This window comes from Strongylocentrotus purpuratus, unplaced genomic scaffold, assembly GCF_000002235.5.
Source record: "Strongylocentrotus purpuratus isolate Spur 01 unplaced genomic scaffold, Spur_5.0 spur5_scaffold_20, whole genome shotgun sequence".
NCBI lineage: Eukaryota > Metazoa > Echinodermata > Echinoidea > Camarodonta > Strongylocentrotidae > Strongylocentrotus > Strongylocentrotus purpuratus.
In genome coordinates this window covers 9,830,418-9,852,127 of record NW_022145606.1, presented here as the reverse complement: position 1 = coordinate 9,852,127, position 21,710 = coordinate 9,830,418, and the positions used below count along the sequence as shown (strand labels likewise).

The following is a 21,710-nucleotide window of genomic DNA, read 5'->3' as shown; positions in this document are numbered from 1 at the left end:
GTCTGAGAATCTGTGCGGAAGATTTTCTTCTGAACGTGCTAGTGAGGACTACAGAACTCCAAGGAAAATAATTTTAATTTTTGTTAATTGTTAAAAACTAATGTTTCGGACCCATGCACAAAAAAATCTGCAAATAACTGAAATTTGATGTAGTAAATCACTCACTGTTTTGCATGAAATGTTTTTTTTATCTGGACAACTTGCGAAATTCTTCAATTTTCGCTTCATTTTCTTCTTGTTTACAGGTGATTGGTCTGTTAGAGCAGTTTGAATTGAGAGAGCTTGTAATCTCTCTGGCTAAAACAGCCCTCAGCGCCGCTGACATAGATGACCCAAATTTGGTAATATTACTGTCTTTCATTGCATATTTTTTAACTTACATTCTTTTGAAGTCTATCTCTATCTATGTTCCTTTTTTTTCATTTTCTTTTTAATTTCTACTTTATTAGTCTTTGTTTTTTGGGGGAGAGATCTGTTGCATGTTCATGTTTTTGTTAGTATTCTCACTTTAATAATATGTTTAAAATTAGTCTTGTTTAAATATATCTTTAAATTTCCTTGTTGTAATTTTTCTTTTGTTTATCTAAATTCTTTTATTTATCTAAATGTATAAAAGTGAATACATACTACATTCCAATTTCAGTGAAACAGTTATATGTAAAAAAATTAAAAAATTAAAATTAAAAAAAAAATGCAATAATTGAAACACAAATGTGACTTATCTATTTTTAAGTGCTTGCTTCAAGTTTCACAGCCTTCACTTTGGGTAACAGTCACCATTCAACCATTTACCTTCCTACAAATCAGCTGTAAAAATCTCTTTCTTCACAATCAGTGGAAAAAATACAAAGGCCTGGAGAAGCTTGCAAGCATCGCAAGCGAAAGAAAGCTTACCAAAATGGATAATAATTTTTTTTCTTTTAAAAAAAATAATTTTGTTTTTACAGCCGACTCTTTGGGTGAAAATCTTCAAGTACCATCTAGAGCTGTGTCACAACGATGAGGCCTACTCAGCTATGACCTCTAACCCCGACCCTGAAAGGTGAGAGGTCAAAGGTCAACCCAAAATACAGTCAATTCTGCATAACTCAAAGTCTCACAAGTCCAATTTGCCTCATTTTGGACCAAACTATTCAAAAAACGTATTATTTGGGGTCCCAACAGATTGGGACCATGGAGAGTTAACTATATTGACTTATTGACTGTATTTTTCTAATGCCACCTGTGTCCTAACCAAACTATTTATTTACTGGGTCTATTTATATTTGCATTCATCAACCTAAATGTTTCATCAAATTTGATCTTTGTAAAACCCAGAAATGATGCTTGTAGCTGAATCATCAGTTTGATTATTGTTACAATCAAAGTTTGACTTGGAGAAGAAATATTGCATTGTACATTTTACATTTCTATTGTTTTGAGCATTTTGTTTCGGCATACCAACATCCAAACCCCAAGAGAAATGACTAAAGAAAGTAGAGAAATTAATAAAATTAAAAATATAATACCTTTTGTCGATGGAAGTATGCAAATGCCAACATTGCTTTAATTTTTGTTCTGTCTATGTACAATTAACGACTAAATTATTCATACCCTTTACTAAGTTTTGTCATTTTTTGTTAAGTATATGAAAAAGACTTAATAGTTGTTTGTGATGTCTTGTTTTGTTTATGCTACAGACGGAGGGACTGTTTACGTCAGTTTGTAGTGGTGTTATGTGAACAGAAACAGATGAAACAGCTCTGTCAATATCCCTACATAGATCTTCATGATGAGGTAACAAATATTCTTTCAACGAAAGACTTTATTTATTTAATCATTCATAAACAAAAGCAATTCAATGAATTTTAACAAATATGAAATAGTAGTGAAAGCATACATGAATACAGCAGCTGTCGATGTGTCAAATCTTCTACTGATAAAAAAAACTTATTGTTTTTAATACAAAGAACAAATTGCATATTCTTGAAAGAATTTTAATAAAACTATTTTTTTCTCATTTTGTAGAGAATATATAACATTTTGCATATAAAGTGACAAGGTAAAAGCTCCATTGTTTACAATTTGATGTAAAATGTTGCAGTTTGGTACAGGTAAGATCATTCCATTAATGAAATTGGGGGAGATATCAATTTAGTGATTATCGAATTCATTTTGTTTTTGTTTTGTATAGATTGTGAGCATCATAGAGTCAAGAGCTAGGTCTGTGGATCTACTGACCATCAACTACTATGATCTACTCTTTGCTTTTCATACCATCAGAGGAAACTATCGACAGGGTGAGATATTTTTTGTTTCTGTTTTTGTCTGTAACTATGTCTCTGTCTTTTTCTGTCTCTGTCTGTCTCTCGCTTTGACCAACATACTCTTTACATTTGATGACATTAGATGAAACTACACACAAGGTTATTTATCTCTCCTTCTCTCTTTTCCTCTCCGTTTCTTTCTCTCTCTCTTTCTCTCTCTCTTTCTCTCTTTTACTTTGGACCGCTTTTCAAGACTTTTCATCTTCAAGACTTTTCCAATAGGTCCAATAGAACATTTGATTGTTGTTTTACCTGACTGCTAAGAAAGCATGTGTATGCTTGTAAGATAGCAACCAGGGGACCGACGGCTTTAAGGCCTCTCCGAGGGACTTGGTAATTCACATTGGGATTTAATTGACAAACCCAGGACCTCCCAGTTATGAGACCACTGCTCTACCACTGAGCCATCATGTAGAATGATAATAATAATAATACTCAGTTTTTATAAAAACGCTTATTAAAATCACTAATCGCCTTCAAACTTCGAGATTATTACCCCCGGCTTTAGCTGTGCTGCCATTACGGTGCTCTAGCATTTCAAAGAATTTTTTCCTGCTAGGCATCTATGTGTAACTTTTTGTTGTTGTTCTTACCCCTCTCCTCTCTCAGCTGGCAGCGTGATGTACGAGCAAGCGACCCGGCTCGCTCAAGAGGTCATCGGTGCGGACAGTCTGAACAGACAAGCGTGCTGCTACCTCGCCGCCATGAACTCACTCAGATTACTGCATCCGGACAATGCTTGGATTATCAAGCCTGCAGTCAGCGAAATGGAGGGCGTTGTAAGTAGACCTGTGAGACTTGTTAGGGTGAAATGTAGAGTACCGAAGCTGTGACATCATAACAATCTATTTTAGCATTTCTCAATATGATCTTCATTTTCCGTAATGTTATGAACCAGAGCAAAATAAGACTGAGTTCCTATAGGAAATCTTTTTATTCAGATGGTCATATCTCAATTGGTTTGGTTTTTGACATTTGGACATTATTTTTTATGCTCTTTTGGAAAAGGAAGTTCAAATTGAGAAATTCTAAAAAAATAGACGCGGATGAAAGAATTGAAATTACTTTACTTAGCAAGGCGATTCTAAAGATGCATAGGAGCTAGCTCTCATGGGGAACGGGACACTGTTCAGGTGTTTACCCAATAACGGGTGTTGTCAATCACCAGGGTTAGCCTTCAGTTTTATGACCAACAGGCCTTGTGTAATACTTTGACTTTTTCCCTCACCCAAAGACTCTGAGACACTAGGGGGTATTTCTTGATAGGCCTAAGGGTTTGCTGTGTGCAGACTAGTACACACCCATTAATGGTATTTCAACCAAGTCTGGTGTCAGCGAATTATGGCCTTCTGCACATGGAAACTGACAACCCTCTCCCTTTTAAACGCAATTGTGTAGCATCATCAATCATCAATTTAAAATGTGTATTTTAAGTTTGGTTTGAGGTGTAAAGAACTGTCTTTTTTATTCAAAATTTGAGCTACATCCAATGAGCAATGAGGATGCCATTTGTGTCTTTTTTTGGGGTGTGTTTTTGCTGTCTTTACATTCCATGTCAAAGACTGGTATCTACCCCTTCTCATGGCAGAAAACTGAAGACATGAATGGAGCATCGCCCAAGAGAGACTATGAAGGCACCCCTCTCGATGAACCAGGTATTTCTTCTTTTTTAATTTTTTTCTAACAAACTCTCTATTCAATTTTTCTCAAAGCATCAAACAGTATAAGCAAATGTACAAAATGATGGATACATACATTTGACACAGAAAGTTACAATGAAAAAGAAGATTCTAGCATTTCCTTTTAGCTTTTCTCTGTGGTGATGTGGCAAAAGCAGAACTATAAATACAATTCCAAAGACTTTCAACAAATCAACTCATGGCCAATTTCAATACACCATCAGGGGCCTGTTTCACAAAGACTTTTTTCAATGACAAATGACAAAAAGCAGTGACAAATCTGCTGATAACCAATCAGAAGCAAGGATTTCAGTAGCTTATAACAAGAACTGTCATTTGTCACTGATGACAAGTTTTGTGAAACGCCCCCCTGATTGCCCATAGAGATCATGTTCAGATTACTTAATGTGTCACTGTAATGTTAGGACCAAACTTTCATGCCATTTCTTTTCATTGTCCCATGTACCTGTTTCCGTGTACAGTGCATGTAATTTTTCAGCAAGATCAAATTATTCAGCAAGGTCCTAAGTTAGGTAATGTTTGCTCATTCCAGAAGGTGGTGCACATGGCTATTGAAATTGCCGTAGGTTGATTTCCCACAAATACTTGAAACAGCTACAGTATTAAAACAAACAAACTCCAAAGTTTTACCTGTGATTGAATCTCTCCTTCACCTCCTCATACTGTGCATGTTCATCCATTTACATGGTCATGAATAATAAAAGTTAACATTCGTAACAATATCATATACGATGTTGATTTCATTCAGCTGAAATTCTCGGATGTATCTAAGTGCTTTACCGATATACTATTACCCCGGTCATTGGATTCAGTACTCTCCACTCCTGGGGAGCATTCCAGCATATTTGATTAGGCGACTAGATATAATAAGGTCTAATAATCGATTGATGATTATCATTATTTATGATTAAATAAGTTGAAGACCAAATGCAATAAACTCTACAGGGCAAATATTAAACTTGGATGATAATGGTGGCTATTTAAATCTTTTGTTAGTTCCGAGGCGCCGAGTTGACGTTCTGGAGCTAGGGGACTTGGAGAAAGAGTATCAGTTGACGTCCGCAAGGCTCAAACTAGCCAATCACCAGCCTGATATGGTTCATGTGACAAGTAAGCTTCCTTCTTATTGGTCGATTGTATCACTTATGTGAAAATGAAAATTTGTATGAGGAGCTGAAAGAAACTACTGGTAGACATTTTTTTTTTTACGATTTTGAAACATGATCCGTTACAACAATTGAAACTTCTCCTAGGGAGCCTCACGTTCAAAACTATTATCCTAATGGCGGATTGATGAATATTAATAAGAGGTATTTGTTTCTAGTTCATTGTGACTGTGCCATGGACCAGTGATGGCCTGGTGGTAGAGTCGCTGCCCGGCAAGCAATAAAAGGCCGGTTAAAATCCCGCTGGTTCCAAGATTTGTACTGACTTGTTTTCAATTACAAGATCAAGCATGCAATCTTTATCTATTTGTTGCAAGCCAAATTTTTTACAACAAGTGTTCAAGTGTTTCATTGAATTGCTATTTCATTATCATACAGCATCTCGGATGTCGGTTGATGAAACAGTGAGTTTCTTGGTTCAGAGTGGCCTATATGACACAGCTATCGATGTCTGCAGGACATTCAGATTGCCTCTTACTCCCGTGTTCGAGAACCTGGCTCATAGGTAAGATGCTCTGAGGGTGGTGGTGGTGGTGGTGGTGGTGGTGGTGGTGGTGGTGGTGGTGGTGGTGGTGGTGGTGGTGGTGGTGGTGGTGGTGGTGGTGGTGGTGGTGGTGGTGGTGGTGGTGGTGGTGGTGGTGGTGGTGGTGGTGGTGGTGGTGGTGGTGGTGGTGGTGGTGGTGGTGGTGGTGGTGGTGGTTGTGATGGTGGTGATGATGGTGATGGTGGTGGTGATGATGATGGTGGTGATGATGATGGTGATGGTGATGATGGTGATGGTGATGGTGATGGTGGTGGTGATGATGATGGTGGTGGTGATGATGATGGTGGTGATGATGATGGTGGTGGTGATGGTGATGATGGTGATGGTGATGATGGTGGTGGTGATGGTGGTGATGGTGGTGGTGGTGATGGTGATGGTGATGGTGATGGTGATGTCGATGGTGATGGTGATGGTGATGATGATGATGATGGTGGTGATGATGGTGGTGGTGATGATGATGATGGTCATGGGATGATAATGATAGTGATGATTGAAATAGTGACGGTACAAAGTAGTTTTTTCCTGATTTTTCTTTTCATGTCTTTTAATCTTTGACTTTCTTATCATTCCATATTTTATTTTCATGATTTCTCTTCCCCTTGCACTCCATCATTATCATCATCTCTTTCCTTTTCTTTTTCTTCTTCTTCTCTCTCTTCTTCTTCTTCTTCTTCTTTTTCTCTCTCTTTCTCTCTCTCACTCCCTCTCTCTCTTTCTCTCTCTGTCTCTGTATGTGTGCCTGTATCTCTCTCTCTCTCTTGCTCTCACCACTGATTGCCTACGTTCTGATTGTATGTTATGATTCTCTTTTAGATGTGTGAAACTATCCCGTAATGGGGCTGACAGCGAGACCTGGAAGTGGCTGGCCGCTAATGACATCGGCTCCCTCAACCTGGGCCGAGAAGCTACGTAAGTACAGTCAAACTTGCTTTAGCGACCACCTGTATAGAAAGACTGTCTGTCTATAAAGACCACATTTTCTGTTTCCTTTGAAAAGTGTTTTTCATTGAAACGTATACTTATTGAACCTCCACATAATGACCACCTGCCTCTCAAAACCACTCTACTTGTCTCTCTTTATATCTCTGTGCCACAAACTTAATCACAAAGCCTTTTGAGAAATGTACTTCAGGGCATCGTTAATAGCTTACAATTAGGTTAGGCAATTAGGCAATTCCTAGAATGCTTGAGCGCCTTCTCATGGTACCGCGGCTAAAGCCGGGATAATATAATGACACGATTGCAGGGCCAAGTATGAATACTGATGAGGTTACCCTGGGTAAACAAGACATATTATTATTAGATCATGTTACAAATGTCCTTTCATTATAATGTTTGCATTATTTGTGATGTATTGGGCTAATGAATCTGTGAGGTTTATTTCTCAAAAGTTTATTTTACATTCATGTTCAACAAAGAATGGCAAAAAACCAATCGTTATCACGAATAAGTGGCAAAAAAAAATTCCCAGTAAAATTCAGAAGTAAATAAAATCAAAATCAAACAATGTCGTTTGTAGATGCGTGGAGAGGATTAAATGTGATATGCGCTATACAAGAATGATACATTATTATTATAATTGTTTCTTGTTTATATAGAGCTGCTGAGTTAGCCTGGCACCTTCTTCAGACGTATCTAGAGAGGTACGACCAGAAGGGAGATCATCTGCACTTCAAGACAGTGATCAAGAAACTACTTTCTCTAGGCTTCCAGCTACCACAGTGGATCATCAACTCATACAAGGTAGGGTGTGATTATGGTGGCAGTGATGAGGATGGTGGTGGTGATGATGGCGGTGATGGTGATGATGGTGGTAGTGGTGATGGTGATGGTAGTGGTGATGATGGTGGTGATGATGGTGGTAGTGGTGGTGGTGATGGTAGTGGTGATGGTAGTGGTGATGATGGTGGTGGTGGTGGTGGTGGTGGTGGTGGTGGTGGTGGTGGTGGTGGTGGTGGTGATGATGATGGTGATGGTGATGATGGTGGTGATGATGATGGTGATGATGGTGATGATGATGATGGTAATGGTGGTGGTGGTGATGATGATGATGATGATGATGGTGGTAGTGGTGATGATGATGGTGGTGATTATGATGATATTGATGATGATGATGATGGTGATGGTGGTAGCGGTGTTGGTTATGAAGATGGTGATGATAGTGATGTTCATCAGGATGACGCGGATGATGGCACTGATTATCAATTCAATTAAATTCCAATTCAATTTCAATGTATTAATTATGCACAGAATAACATAGCATAAAAATCACTTTCCACTTTCCATCATGATATTGGTGATGATAGTGATGTTCATGGGGATATAATGATGATGAAGATGATCGTGATATTGATGACGATGTCCATAAGAATGATGGGATGATGATTGCAACAACAATACTGGCCTACCTTATTGTATTACCGTAAGGAGCTTTGGGTCAACAAACTTTGATTTATCATTTCCTTTTGTTCCTCACCAACCTTTGATATCATAAGATCTTGCAAGCAATGATCTATTTGTTTTGCTGTAAAATGTATTTCAGCTTTTATTCGTTATTTTTTATTTCATTTCTTAGAAACTTGACCCTGGCAACCTGTTGCTGCTCTACATAACCTTTGACCTTTTGGAAGAAGCTGCCAATTTAGGCATCGAGTTCATTGATGCGATCCTCGGCAAAGGAGTGGAGTACTTTGGCCTCAAGGTAGGTATCTTTTAACCATTGTTTTCTTAGAATTGAAACATCAGGGTGGCCCACAAGGGGTTTAAATATGTAACAGCACCAGATTTGAATTTTGATTGAATAGGTTTGAAAATCAGCAACGGGTTTGAATTTTGATTGAACAGGTTTGCAAATCAGTTGCAGATTTGCATTTTGAAATTGCTTCAAATGAAGTGACAGGTATGAATTGTGGTTGTACAGGTTCGAAAATAAGCCACAGCTTGAATTTCATTCCCTACAAAAATTATTTTTGAAATACCACCCTTAAAATTAGTTTGAAAAGGCTTTTAAAGGCTCATTCAGATATGATGCTGTAAAACAAACATTTTAATTTTGTAGGCAAGCTTTCGTCTGTTCCTATGAACTTCCTCAAGCCAAGCGATTCTTTGCATAGGTCCTTGCTGTCTGCTGCCTTGATATAGTAACCAGAGTTGCTATAACTACATGTTATGATCACCCTAACCAAAACAAATTTTTCTTTATTGTAAGGTATTTTAGCGAAAATTTAGTTGCACAGAACAAGGCGTCAGGAACGCAAAATGCATAATTGTTGGAAATTGTGATTTTATGACACAGATTAAGACTTGCACGATTAAGACATGGAGCTGGTAAATACATGTACTGCATTTCGCTAAATTTGCTACATACCTAAATGTTGATGTTTGACTGTCTTTGTTTCAGAACCCGATCCGCCCCACGTCTCCCAGTGTATGGCTTCCCTACCAGCAGCTAGACCATCTCCTCAAGGCCCTGAAGGAGACCAGGAACGATCCAGAACTCATACGGGTCAGTTAATTTCTTTGCTACATATTGTTTAATATATTGATTTTCTAAGTATACTTTGTTCAAGATATATTGCAAAACAGCATCTGAGGAACAAATACTTCAACAAGATCTGCTTCTAGTTAGTTCATTTTTTCTCATGCTATTCTATTATATTTGCTGTTTCATTGTATATTTTTGTAATATACTTATTTATTGTATTATGTTTTGAATGAGAAATAAAATCATTTGAATCAATCTTGAGCTCTGGTATGGGCATCATATGTTGAGAGAACATGGCTATGATTCATTCTGGATTATTTATTAAGAGATTTATTGTTTGAACCACTTGCTGGAAATCATCTTCAATAAAAACCACAACTCTCATTTGCACATGGTGACCTGTGTTAAGCACATGATTTTGGGCCTTCGTACCTTGATTTCCTTATCTTTCTATGTTCATTAATCAGCCTCCATACATTTTCTACCAAAATCATTTGCAACATGTCATTTATTTGTAATCTTGAATATTCAGTTTAAGTTTTGTTGGATTCTGTGACAAATTACTTTCTATCATTACCAGAAGTCATTACCATTTTATCTTTAGCCCATCTGTTTTAGTAGTGTCATAGGTATTGTCATAGCTGCCAACCATTCCTATTTTGGAGGAATAATCCCTATCTTTAGGCCTTCAAGCTAATGTATTGAACCCTAGATTACTGTTTTTCTGAAATATTTTGTATAAAAATTATACAAAATGGACGGTAATTCTTATTTTGCCTCGTAAGAGGTTTTTGCCACCATAAAGTTACCCGTAAATTGATTTGGGCCCATGACAATATCCTCGTTATAACCGTCATCGTCGTTATATTGAGTTTCCCGTGTACATAGAGGTAACACTTATAAATCGATTTAGAACTGGATACTTGTAGACCAAAAATGTAATCTCATTTCTATAATTTTTTTCTTCTTCAGCTTCACAATCTCCTGAATGGCAGGCTGGAGGAATATCAGCACTACGCTGGACAGATCTCGAAAGAAATGATCGCCATCGCTCACAGAAAACAGCAGATATCACGCTAAACAATCCTTATTTTGATGGTTTAAAAGTTTATGGACATGGGTATCGACAGAAATGATCGCCATCGCTCACAGAAAACAGCAGATATCACGCTAAAAAATCCTTATTTTGATGGTTTATGGACATGGATATGAGTCTTCCTATAGGCCATATGAACACGTTTGAGCAAAAATCTGCAGCCTTTCATCGTGCTATAGAGTGAAACTACTGGTAACTGACATTCCAGCTTTTAAAGACATGCTGTAAGCACTATAAGCTGGACAGATCTTGACAAAAATGATCACCATCGCTCACAGAAAAACATCAGATATCATGCTGAACATAAACCCTTTTTTTATGAACAAATCTGCTTCATGTTGTTCAGAACATTATTGTGATGGTGTATGGACATGGATAGGGGTTTTATCAGCCTATGGAATAAAACTACCAGTTAACTGACGTCCCAGCTTTTTTATGCCTCCGTTACAAAGTAGCCAGAGGCATTATGTTTTCGGGTTGTCGGTCCGTCGGTCCGTCCGTACATATGTCCCGATCTCGTGATTTCTGCCAAACTTAGTATGTATCTTGCAGAGCTAATAAATTGATTGGATTTTGGTGTCACGAGGTCAAAGCCCACAGGGCTCATTATGTATGCATAAATAGCTTGTGATCACATCATTAGAACCAATGGATGGATTACCATCAAACTCAAGACATGTATGTATCTTGCAAAGCCAATGATTAGATTTTAGGGTCATTAGGTGTATATGAAAAATAGCTTGTAATCATGATATTCTGAGAACCTGTTAATGGATTACAATTAAACTTGAATTTGAAAAATTGCTCCTGTTTTGGTTTCTGAAATCGCTCCATGGTGGAGGCATCATTTTCGACTGCGCGCAGTCGAAGTTCTATCTAGTTAAAACATACTGTAAGCACAAAAATAAGAGAAACTGAGTGGCAAAAGTTTGAAATATATCAGACCAATATTAACTTAAGAGTTATGAATGTTTGAAATATGACATCACTATTGCTATGGGAATCTCAAATTGGCACTTTTCCCAGTGGATTGTGATGTGAACATGGACTATTCTCCCGTTTGTAATGTGGACATGGACTATTCTCCCGTTTGTAATGTGGACATGGACTATTCTCCCGTTTGTAATGTGGACATGGACTATTCTCCCGTTTGTCATTTAGAAAAATATCATAAATTTTAGTGTTTCTCCTTAGCACCTTCTCCGTATGGGCACTTCTTAAAGTATTTTATGGATAGCATATTATTACAGGTCCTGAAAAAAGAAACTATCCTCCTGAGTCATACGTTTTGAAAAAGGTCACATTCTAGTCATTTTGTGTGTTGGAATGAAATGGAATATTGCCTGACATTACACCCCAGTATTCAGTATCTGCCTGGGTTTGGTGGTTTAATGAAAAATTAAAAAAATCATTAGATTATTGAATATATCTACAAAGCTGATGTTTGGTCATACATAAATCACATTATTTTGCAAAATTTGATGATATATGCAGTTTAGATGGTGAAATCATGCATTTTCTTATTTTCTATCACATTTTTTCTTTCAATTCTTGTATTTGGTTGCTTATTCTTAGTATAACTTATAAGAAGTAACAAAAAGAGAAAATTTACTCCTAAAGATGATAATTTCCATCAATTAATGAAAGATAATGAATACATTGTAAATGTAACGTCTGTATCATATTTTCTAGTGTATGTAACGTGAATGAATAAACCGCCTGAGAATGAGAATAAAATGTACATAGAAAGCAAGATAGTTTAGTGTCAAGAAGACGTTTGATTTCAAATCATGGCTTGTGAGTGGTTGATGGATGAATGATGTGTTTGTGCAATTCAGGTACTGAGATCCAGAAGGGCTTTAAAGATAAAGTTGAGTTCTGGTCATGCGATTGCATTGTGAAAGAAACGGTGTGGAATAGATCAGAAAATTTGATCTTGTGGCATATAAGTGGTGGTGTGTACTGCACGATTTTTAAATTTTTTGGAGCAAAAAAAAAAAAAAAAAATTCTTCACATTTCAATTGTCATAATGCAAAATGCATGTGTTACGTATTGATTGGTAGGATAAGCCAGGAGGTTTGTCCCATCTAGCATCAACTGATATATATTTATGCAAACTGAATTTTGAATTGAAATATTAGCTCGACTACGCGATCCGAACGATTCGTAGAGAGCTCTTAAAAAACAAGACGCTGGCATAGCCAAAGGCTGTATGCCAAATAGCGCCATCTACAGGTAGGTTCCTTAACTAATAAAAATATTAATATAATTCAATTGTCTTATCAAAAATACGGTTAAACAACTGATTGGTTTCATTCAAAACTAAAGTTTAGTTTAGATAAATGTTTTAATAATACACATTATTAATTTTAATTGTACAAATGTTATTTGATATTTTTAAAAATGATATTTAGTTTAATTTACAGTCAGTTTATCCTTCATTATGTTGCTTTTTTTGTTTAAGGAATGGACTAATCGATTAGCTTTGTTTTCAACATCGATTTCAATTTTATTTTAAAATAATTTGTATATATTTGTTTAAATTGTAATTATTAAGAAATAGTTATAAGGAAATTATTAGTGTGCACAGGTAGGAGAAGAAAGGAGAAGAAGAAAAAGAAGAAGGAGAAGAAGAAGAAGAAGAAGAAGAAGAAGAAGAAAGAGAAGGAAAAAGATTTATCCTTTTCATGAAGTAAAAGTGTTTCTTTGACTTTATTTTGTATTCTTAATATTACAAGGTAAATCTGACTGACACGATTTGTTTTTGTTATGGTTTATTCAATTTCTGATTTTTACATCTCAGGCTGTTGAAAAAAAGAAAATAAAAAGATAAGATTCACAAACGGAAGCCTCATGCGAAATGTTATTATGTTTTTTGGAAATCTGTATCTATTTGCTTGTGTGTACGTTTGTGGTACTGTTTTTATGTTTGTAATATAATTTTGTTTGATTGTAGTCCTGTTTTTATGTTTGTAATATCATTTTGTTTGATCGAAATGAGTAATTCCAACCCTACGTATGTACGCGGTGCCTACGCACAGGATACATAACGGTACGCCACCGTACGCCCGCCTACGCATAACCCACGCATGGACTACGCCGAAGCATCATTTTGTTCATGAATACGCGGCCTAACTTCGGCGTAGTCGGTACGTATTTCTACGCAACTCTACGCAGATCCGGTGTGAAAGGGGTTTCAGTGAATAAAAGTATTCAAATAATGGCTCGATGCACTAAATTGCAGCGAGCCTTACAAAAAGAGAGAGTACTGTCTAAAGCGAAGACAGTTAGAGCCGCATGATTGGCTCCTCGATTGCTGTGGTGGTGAAACAAATGTATTCATAAAATTTAATTGTCTACAAAAAATACGATTATATTGCTGAATGGATTCATTCACAACTAGATATAAAGTTCAATAAATGTTTAATTAATACATATTATTTAATCTAATAATGTTAATGTATTGTTTTTTTTTATTTTTATTGACATTTAGTTTAATTTACAGCGGGTTTATGATTGTTTATCATTCATTATGTGTTTTTTTTATAAGCGTTAGACTAATCGATTAACTTTTCGTTCAAGATCGATCTCAATTGTATTTTAAAATTATTTGTATATATTTGTTTTAATTGTAATTATTAAGAAAAAGTTACAAGGAAATTATTATTGTGCAAAGGTAGGGGAGAAGAAAAAGGAGAAGAAAAAGAAGAAGGAGAAGAATCTTGCAATCTGATTGGTCTGCTGCCCCCACTTGCCCATTGAATTAGCATATAGCGCATAGCAAAGTAGGTTACGCGAAATGTCAATGTCAAATGAGCGCGTATGCATGTTGTGCTTTGTAAAATCTAGCTGAAGCTAAACTGTCTGCAGAATCAGTTCTTTTAATTATGTAAAATTCACTTTAAATAGACCTTATTGTCGATATGGGACATAAAACAAATATTAACCTCGTAGTCGATTAATATTTGATTATTATCCACCAAGTCTGGTGTCGGCGAATTATGACCTTCTGCATACAAAAATTGACGAGTGACTCCCATTAATACATACAAATCCTTAAAGATAAAGGTGAGTTCTGGTAATGCAATTGCATTGTGAAAGAAAAGGTGTGTAATGGATCAGAAACAGTTGATCATGTAAGCGTGTAATCATTGATGTGCACTGCAAGGTTCTGGAGACATCAAAATCATAATAAATTTGGCCGAGTCTTGGTAAAGTAACAAGCACTGTACACATAAAGCTATATATGGAACAACACACATGGTGTCGGGGCAAGTACTACTGTCTTTATATGCTCATTGCTCAACCAGTAGACATTTTTTTTTCCAAAATTGTTTGGCTCATGTCATTTATTTGTAATCTTAAACATTCAGTGTAAGTTTCGTTTGATTCTGTGAGAATTTTTTTTTTTTTTTAACCAGGACTGGAGATGATCCTTAATTGATAGCTCGAATACAAACAACTAGCAACGAGCTTAAGAAAAAATCTGCACTGGTGCCCAGTGCTTGTTTTACTAATTGGGTTTAGAAACAAATTTGTTAATATAATTTAATCGTCTACAAAAAGTACGGTTAAACTACTGATTGGATTCATTCACGACTAAATTCAAGTTTCAATAAATGTTTAATCAAAACACATTTTTAGTTTTGAATATGCAAATATATTTTTTAATTTGATTTTATTTAGTTTAATTTACAGTTACAGTGGCTTCATCCTTCATCCTTCAATATATATATATATATATATATATATATATATATTTTTTTTTTTTTTTTAGAGCAAAGAATAATCGATTAACTTTGTTTTCAACATCGATTTCAATTTTATTTAACAATTATTTGTATATATTTTTAAAATTGTAATTATAAAGAAATAGTTACAAGGAAATTTTAAGTGTGCAAAAGTAGGGGAAAAAAGGAGAAGAAAAAGAAAATAAGAAGGAGTAGAAGAAGAAGAAGACGGAGGAGGAGGAGGAGGAGGAGGAGGAGGAGAAGAAGAAGAAGAAGAAGAAGAAGAAGAAGAAGACGGAGGAGGAGGAGGAGGAGGAGGAGGAGGAGGAGGAGGAGGAGAAGGAGAAGAAGAAGAAGAAGAAGAAGAAGAAGAAGAAGAAGAAGAAGATGAAGATGAAGATGAAGATGAAGAAGAAGAAGAAGAAGAAGGAGAAGGAGAAGGAGAAGGAGAAGGAGAAGGAGAAGGAGAAGGAGGAGAAGATGAAGATGAAGATGAAGATGAAGATGAAGAAGAAGAAGGAGGAGAAGGAGGAGAAGGAGAAGAAGAAGAGGAGTGGAAAATAAGCAGAAGCTCCGTGATAGTTTTTATTCGATCTCTATTTTATGCCCCACCATTTTCCAGCATATTCAAAGGGTATACATTCACATTTTGTGTTTTGCTCTCTATATTTTTCGGCCTCAGCTGGATCACGACCCATTAAAAGTTTGTCATGTCATTACAAATTCATAACTTTCTTATTAGTTATCCGATTTGCTCAAACTTGTTTTGATTGCTTTGTATGATTTTTCTGCTTCTATTATAAGTAGGTCCTTAGTCATTTTTGGAGTGGACTTGGCCTTTAAAGCTAATCTTGAGCTCTGGTATGGGATTTGGTTTTTTAGAGAAAATTGCTATTATTTAGTCTGGATTGTTTATCTTGCAGTAGATTTTTTGGGGGGTTATTAAGCAGTGAAGTCATAACAAACGCACCAAAAACTTACTGGGCATCATCTGCAATAATAACCACATCTCCCATTTGAACTTAGTGACCTGTGTTAAAACAATGGTTTCGGGCCTACTTACCCGGATTTCCTTGTGTTTTCTATGAAACATAGTATTTCGCCTTTGTATTTGTTTGGGTGTTGTTGCTAGTGAAACCGGATAACGTGAGAATGAAAGGAGGACTTTGGGCCTAGTCTGGTTTTGGTTAACTTTTTGCGCCCCAAATATCTAGGAATAATAATATTGATAACAATAATAATATCGATAAGGCCTAATAACAAAAATATAAAAAGATGTTATATTGCCCTTAAGGTGCCAAAACATGGGTCAGTCGGTCGGAAATGCTTTTAAATTAATACATTTTTTTCTCCAAAGAGGACACTTTTTTTTTGGGGGGGGGGGAAGGTCACCTTTTTTAGGTCAACCATTGGCATAATTTTTTTTTTAAAACTATTTAGAAAAAAAAAAAAAATCAAAAGGGGGGGGGGGGGTTCCAAAAAAAACATACATAAAACATACACTTAAAAAAAACTCAAGGGGGGGGGGGTTAACCCCTCCCCCCCCCCTGCGTACGCGCCTGTCTTGCGTGGTTGGGAGCTCATAATGATTATACGGTTTAAAGATCATTTTCATTATACACACCTACTTTATAGGCCGACCCGCTCCATATACGCAAATACGTATAAATATCTTCTTAAAACCATTCCCACCCCCCAGACAAATATATATCTTATATATATATATATATATATATATATATTAACCTACATATAATTTTTATTTACCTTTGGGGGGGGGGCGGGGCCGGGGTGGGGGGGAAGGAGGCTGTTCATTTAAGAAGATATATGGTATGGTATGGTATTTATCCCATTTTTCATTTAAACAAATATATATACAATACATACAAAGTATAAACAAATTGAAATCAGAAATACATGTAGAAGGGTAACATTACAGATAATAAGAATAAAAATGAACAAGGAAATAAGTTCAGAAAGTAAATGAGGGGTCAACAAAAAAGAGCATGTAGCCTTGTTGAACGTTATAAATAAAGTACATATTTCACAGAACAAGAAAGCAGGTGAAATCGGTAAAAGGGAAAAGGAAAAAGGAAAACAGAAAACAGAAAAATATATTCAAATATTTTTTTTTTTTTTATGGTAAGTTTTTATTCTTTTCTCTCTTGAAACAAATTATAATCATAGTACAAATTACAATCATCATAACTCTCACTGCAAATGTGATGACATTATAAATCAGTATAAATTTTTGTCATACAAACGACTTCAAAAGAAACTTACATAGTTAGTTCCTATACATCATATTTGAAACAAAAATTCATATTTTCAAAGAAAACATATGCAGTTGTATAATCCAATTTTTTTTTTGTTTTAACAATGTAGCAACTTATACTTCTTTTTATACTGTTGTCCTGAGAGAAAAGTTTTCTCTTTTTGTTAACCCTACCCTACCCGACCTCTCCCTTATCCCCATTCCCCCCCCCCCCCCCCTCTTAACCGGTGGACGACTGGCTCTGGGTTCCAATTGTTTGTCTAATACTCAGGTTTTCCCATTTAGAAAAATGAATAGTGAGAGTTCCCCTCATTGCTGCCAATTTCCTTTCTTCTACTTTATCCCCTATTATACTATTCTTTATTTCATTAAAAGAGGGTGGTTTTTTAAGTTCTCTATTTCTATAAATCAGATATTTAACAAGAATTAAAACATGATTCATTAATTGATATATTATATACGTCATGAATCGAACATGATATTTAAGTTGAGTACAAATTTGATTAAAAAACAACAAAAGGAACGTTTAAAACAATTTACGGAAGGTTGATTCTTTAGATGGTTTGGAATAGGACCTTCGTAAAAAAAAAAAAAAAAAAATCAGTTGCATAATCAGAGTCGTTGCGAAATTTGTCCTCAAATCCTGGACCCCCACCGCGAAAACAAAACAAAGGAAGTTCTCTTATCATAATACCCCCCCCCCCCGCTTATTCAGCAGTTAGCTGAGTCGTTGCGAAATTCTCCGGGCGCAATTTTCAAATTTTAACCACCCCCCTAGAAAAAATCCTGCGTACGCTACTGACTATAGTTATAATTGGGAGAAGATTGGTATGAGCATTATGGTATCAACAAGCGAAAATGTCGACCTCTTCATTCACCCGGCCGGGATTTACAAATCGACGGCGTTCAATTTAGTTAGGATTTTATAGACTTTCTATTTTATTGATAATCTATTCTATAAAATGGTACAGACTATCAAGAAGCAATTTACCACAATAACAGGGATATTTTCAATAACTTTTCTTCGACCACCTCTTTTGCTAGCCAAAATAACCACTTTGTCAAACGATTGATATTATATTTAAGACCTGCTTCAAGGACGCGAAACCAACCTAAAGATCTAACATGTCATACTCAATAATTCAGGCGCGTAGCCAGAGGGGGGCGGTGGGGGCGGTCGCCCCCCCCCCCAAAAAAAAAAAAACGCCGGCCAAAAAAAAAAAGAGAGAGAAAGAGAAGAAAAAAAAAAAGAGGACGTAGGAAGAAAAAGGGAAAGGAGTCGATAACGGTACAGCGAATCGTTTTCTTTCTCTAATAATTTAATGAAACGTCAAAGCTTCCGCGCTTCGCGCGGAACAGGAGAAATTGTGTTCAAATTAAGAGTCGACAACGGAACAAAGAATCGTCTTCTCTCTCTAATAGTTTAATAAAACGTCAAGCTTCCGCGCTTCGAAAGAGGGGGACTGAATACAGATAAGGATTAAGGGTCGGGAAAGGTACAGCGAATCGTCTTCTTTGTCTAATAATACGTCAAAGCTTCCGCGCTTCGCGCAAGAGGAGGGGGGGGGGGGTCTACGCGCTTGATACTCATCACTGTTTTCATTGTAGTTTTCATTTTTTCATTTCATTTATTTCCATATTTCTCATGTTACATATACATTTCAAAATAAAGTACAAGTTTTTTGTTTGTGATGAAATAACAATCAATGATACTTAATAAATGACATAAAGATAACTGGTTAATATAGAGTACTGATTTAACTGAGAGAAATAGGATGGGACCTAGGCTACATGAAAGCAAGCTTGTAAAGCTGTAGGCCTCAGTGACCTAATTTGTGGTAATGAATGGAGGACGAATATAAATAGTGACCAATCCAAATAAATCAAAAAATAAAAAAGGAAAGAAAAAATTGAAAAGAAACATGCGGTAGTGCTGTTTATATTTTCCTTCCTTTTATAACAAGGTAAACAAAAGTACTTAGTAAATAAACAAACACAATGTTAAAAGTACTATGTTCCATTTGCAGGCCATAAAAAATGAAAAGGTTAAATTCCAACGGCATTTGAAAGATAATACTTATTTAGAACTTCCCTAAAAAAAAAGGGGGGGGGGGAGGGCTTGAAAATGTCTTTAAGTGGGAAAATAACGAATATTAGTTGTCAAATCGACTTAAGAAATATAGAGCCAATAAGTAACAGTCTGATTGTCAGACCATTGTACCGAATGGTCGTACGTTTTATGCTGCGCAAAGATTCTATCAGTTTAATTTTGGCCATTACAAGAAGTGGGTTATTGATGTAGACAAATGCTCATAATATGTACCCTTTACAGCTCATTTTATGTATGTTATTACCAAAGAAGAAAAAAGGCCAGTCAGTCACTCAATAGTGTCTGACAGTCTAGCAAGTAAACGGGTTTCCTTGCATAATTTGAATATTAGGACACTGCTAACGTTTAAATTTCACAGATAGGACAAACATGAAATATTCATAATTCTTGCAAAGTTCTACAAAATTTGATATTTGCTGCAAAAGGGACATAGTATCTTTAACAAACTTGTTATAATTTAAATAAAAAAAACCTATGTAGGGCCTGTTTATATATACATGTAAATATGTTATATAGACCATAGGCGCCGGAAGTGGGGGGGCAGGGGGGGCAGTTGCCCCCCCAGTCAAAAAAGTGGGGGGGCAAAACGCATTTTTGCCCCCCCAAAACGCCCCCCCCCCCTCCAAAAAAAAAAAAAAAAGCAGTAAAGGAATAAACATGGTTTGTATTTTTAACCCAAAAGAACATAACAATAATAAAAACCTGAATTAAAGCACATATACCATTCCATTCAAAGAAAAGGAAAGTTCACAGGAATTAAATTTTTATAAACATTGCGCATGCTACCTATACGGTTTATAATAGCGATACGCGCATATCGTGGACATATTGTGCGAGAATGGGAAAACGTGTCTGTTTTTTTGGTTTTGTTATAGGGGTGAGAAGACATGAGCCCCTGAACGCTGGCGTACTGATGGGGGGGGGGGGGGGGTATATCTATACGATACCAGTGATTTACACATGTTGCTGTTATGACATGATTTTCCGGTATTTTTTCTCCATTTTTTTTTAAGTCATACCTTTTTATGCGTTTGTTGGAAAATAAGAAATTCCCAAATTACAGTCGGGCGAAAAATACGCTTATTTAGAAGCCTTTATGACATGGTCTGCAAAGTGGCTGGGCTCGAGCCCCTCCCCCCTCACTTTTTGAAAAAGTATGTTAAAGAGAAAAAGAAAGAAAGACGGAGAGAAAAAATTAGTGACCTGCCAATGTCACAAATAAGGCATAAAAAATGCTCATCTGACCGTAATTAAATGCCTAAAACCCCAGAGCTTACGGGTGCTCCGCCCCCGGACCCCACCAAGGGCCCTAAGGCGGGCCCCTGGATGCTCATCTGACCGTAATTAAATACCTAAAACCCCTGAGCATCCGGGGGCTCTGCCCCCTGGACCCCACCAAGGGCTCTAAGGCGGGCCCCTGGATGCTCATCTGACCGTAATTAAATACCTAAAACCCCTGAGCTTCCGGGGGCTCTGCCCCCTGGACCCCACCAAGGGCCCTATAAGGCGGGCCCCTGGATGCTCATCTGACCATTATTAAATACCTAAAACCCCTGAGCTTCCGGGGGCTCTGCCCCCTGGACCCCACCAAGGGCCCTATAAGGCGGGCCCCTGGATGCTCATCTGACCATTATTCAATACCTAAAACCCCTGAGCTTCCGGGGGTCCTGCCCCCTGGACCCCACCAAGTGCCCTAGGGCGGCCCCTGGTTGCTCATCTGACCGTAGTTAAATACCTAAAACCCCTGAGCTTCCGGGGGCTCTGCCCCCTGGACCCCACCAAGGGCCCTATAAGGCGGGCCCCTGGATGCTCATCTGACCATTATTAAATACCTAAAACCCCTGAGCTTCCGGGGGCTCTGCCCCCTGGACCCCACCAAGGGCCCTATAAGGCGGGCCCCTGGATGCTCATCTGACCATTATTCAATACCTAAAACCCCTGAGCTTCCGGGGGCCCTGCCCCCTGGACCCCACCAAGTGCCCTAGGGCGGCCCCTGGTTGCTCATCTGACCGTAGTTAAATATTAAAACCTCTGAGCTTCTGGGGGCTCCCCCCCCCTCTGGAACACGTCAATGGCCTTAAAGAGGCCCCTGGATGCTCATCTAACCGTAATTAAATACCTAAAATCCCTGAGCTTCCGGGGGCTCAGCCCCTTGACACCCTGCCGAGGCTGGACCCCACGCCAATTTACGCTCTACCTGATCGTTAATACTTCACTTTGAAAAACGTTCCGCGGGACCTGCATGTAACGTGTAAGACTGGTGGTGATGCAGATTTTTCGTCTGCCCCCCCCCTTCCG

At 37.2% G+C, this 21,710-nt stretch overlaps 1 protein-coding gene across 1 annotated transcript in view; it reads left to right on the top strand.

The window, feature by feature from the left end:
* Nucleotides 1-10,397, top strand: part of LOC583090 (nuclear pore complex protein Nup160) — a 40,974-nt gene extending 30,577 nt beyond the window's left edge. Inside the window, exons 21-33 of the mRNA XM_030992726.1 lie at nt 246-341; nt 948-1,042; nt 1,680-1,776; nt 2,174-2,279; nt 2,916-3,085; nt 3,895-3,961; nt 5,003-5,116; nt 5,551-5,677; nt 6,530-6,625; nt 7,315-7,459; nt 8,292-8,417; nt 9,117-9,221; nt 10,173-10,397. Of these exons, the coding sequence (XP_030848586.1) occupies nt 246-341; nt 948-1,042; nt 1,680-1,776; nt 2,174-2,279; nt 2,916-3,085; nt 3,895-3,961; nt 5,003-5,116; nt 5,551-5,677; nt 6,530-6,625; nt 7,315-7,459; nt 8,292-8,417; nt 9,117-9,221; nt 10,173-10,280 (1,452 nt within the window). The 3' untranslated portion in view covers nt 10,281-10,397. The remainder of the gene's footprint in view (nt 1-245; nt 342-947; nt 1,043-1,679; nt 1,777-2,173; nt 2,280-2,915; nt 3,086-3,894; nt 3,962-5,002; nt 5,117-5,550; nt 5,678-6,529; nt 6,626-7,314; nt 7,460-8,291; nt 8,418-9,116; nt 9,222-10,172) is intronic.
* The last annotated feature ends 11,313 nt before the right edge of the window (nt 10,398-21,710 follow it).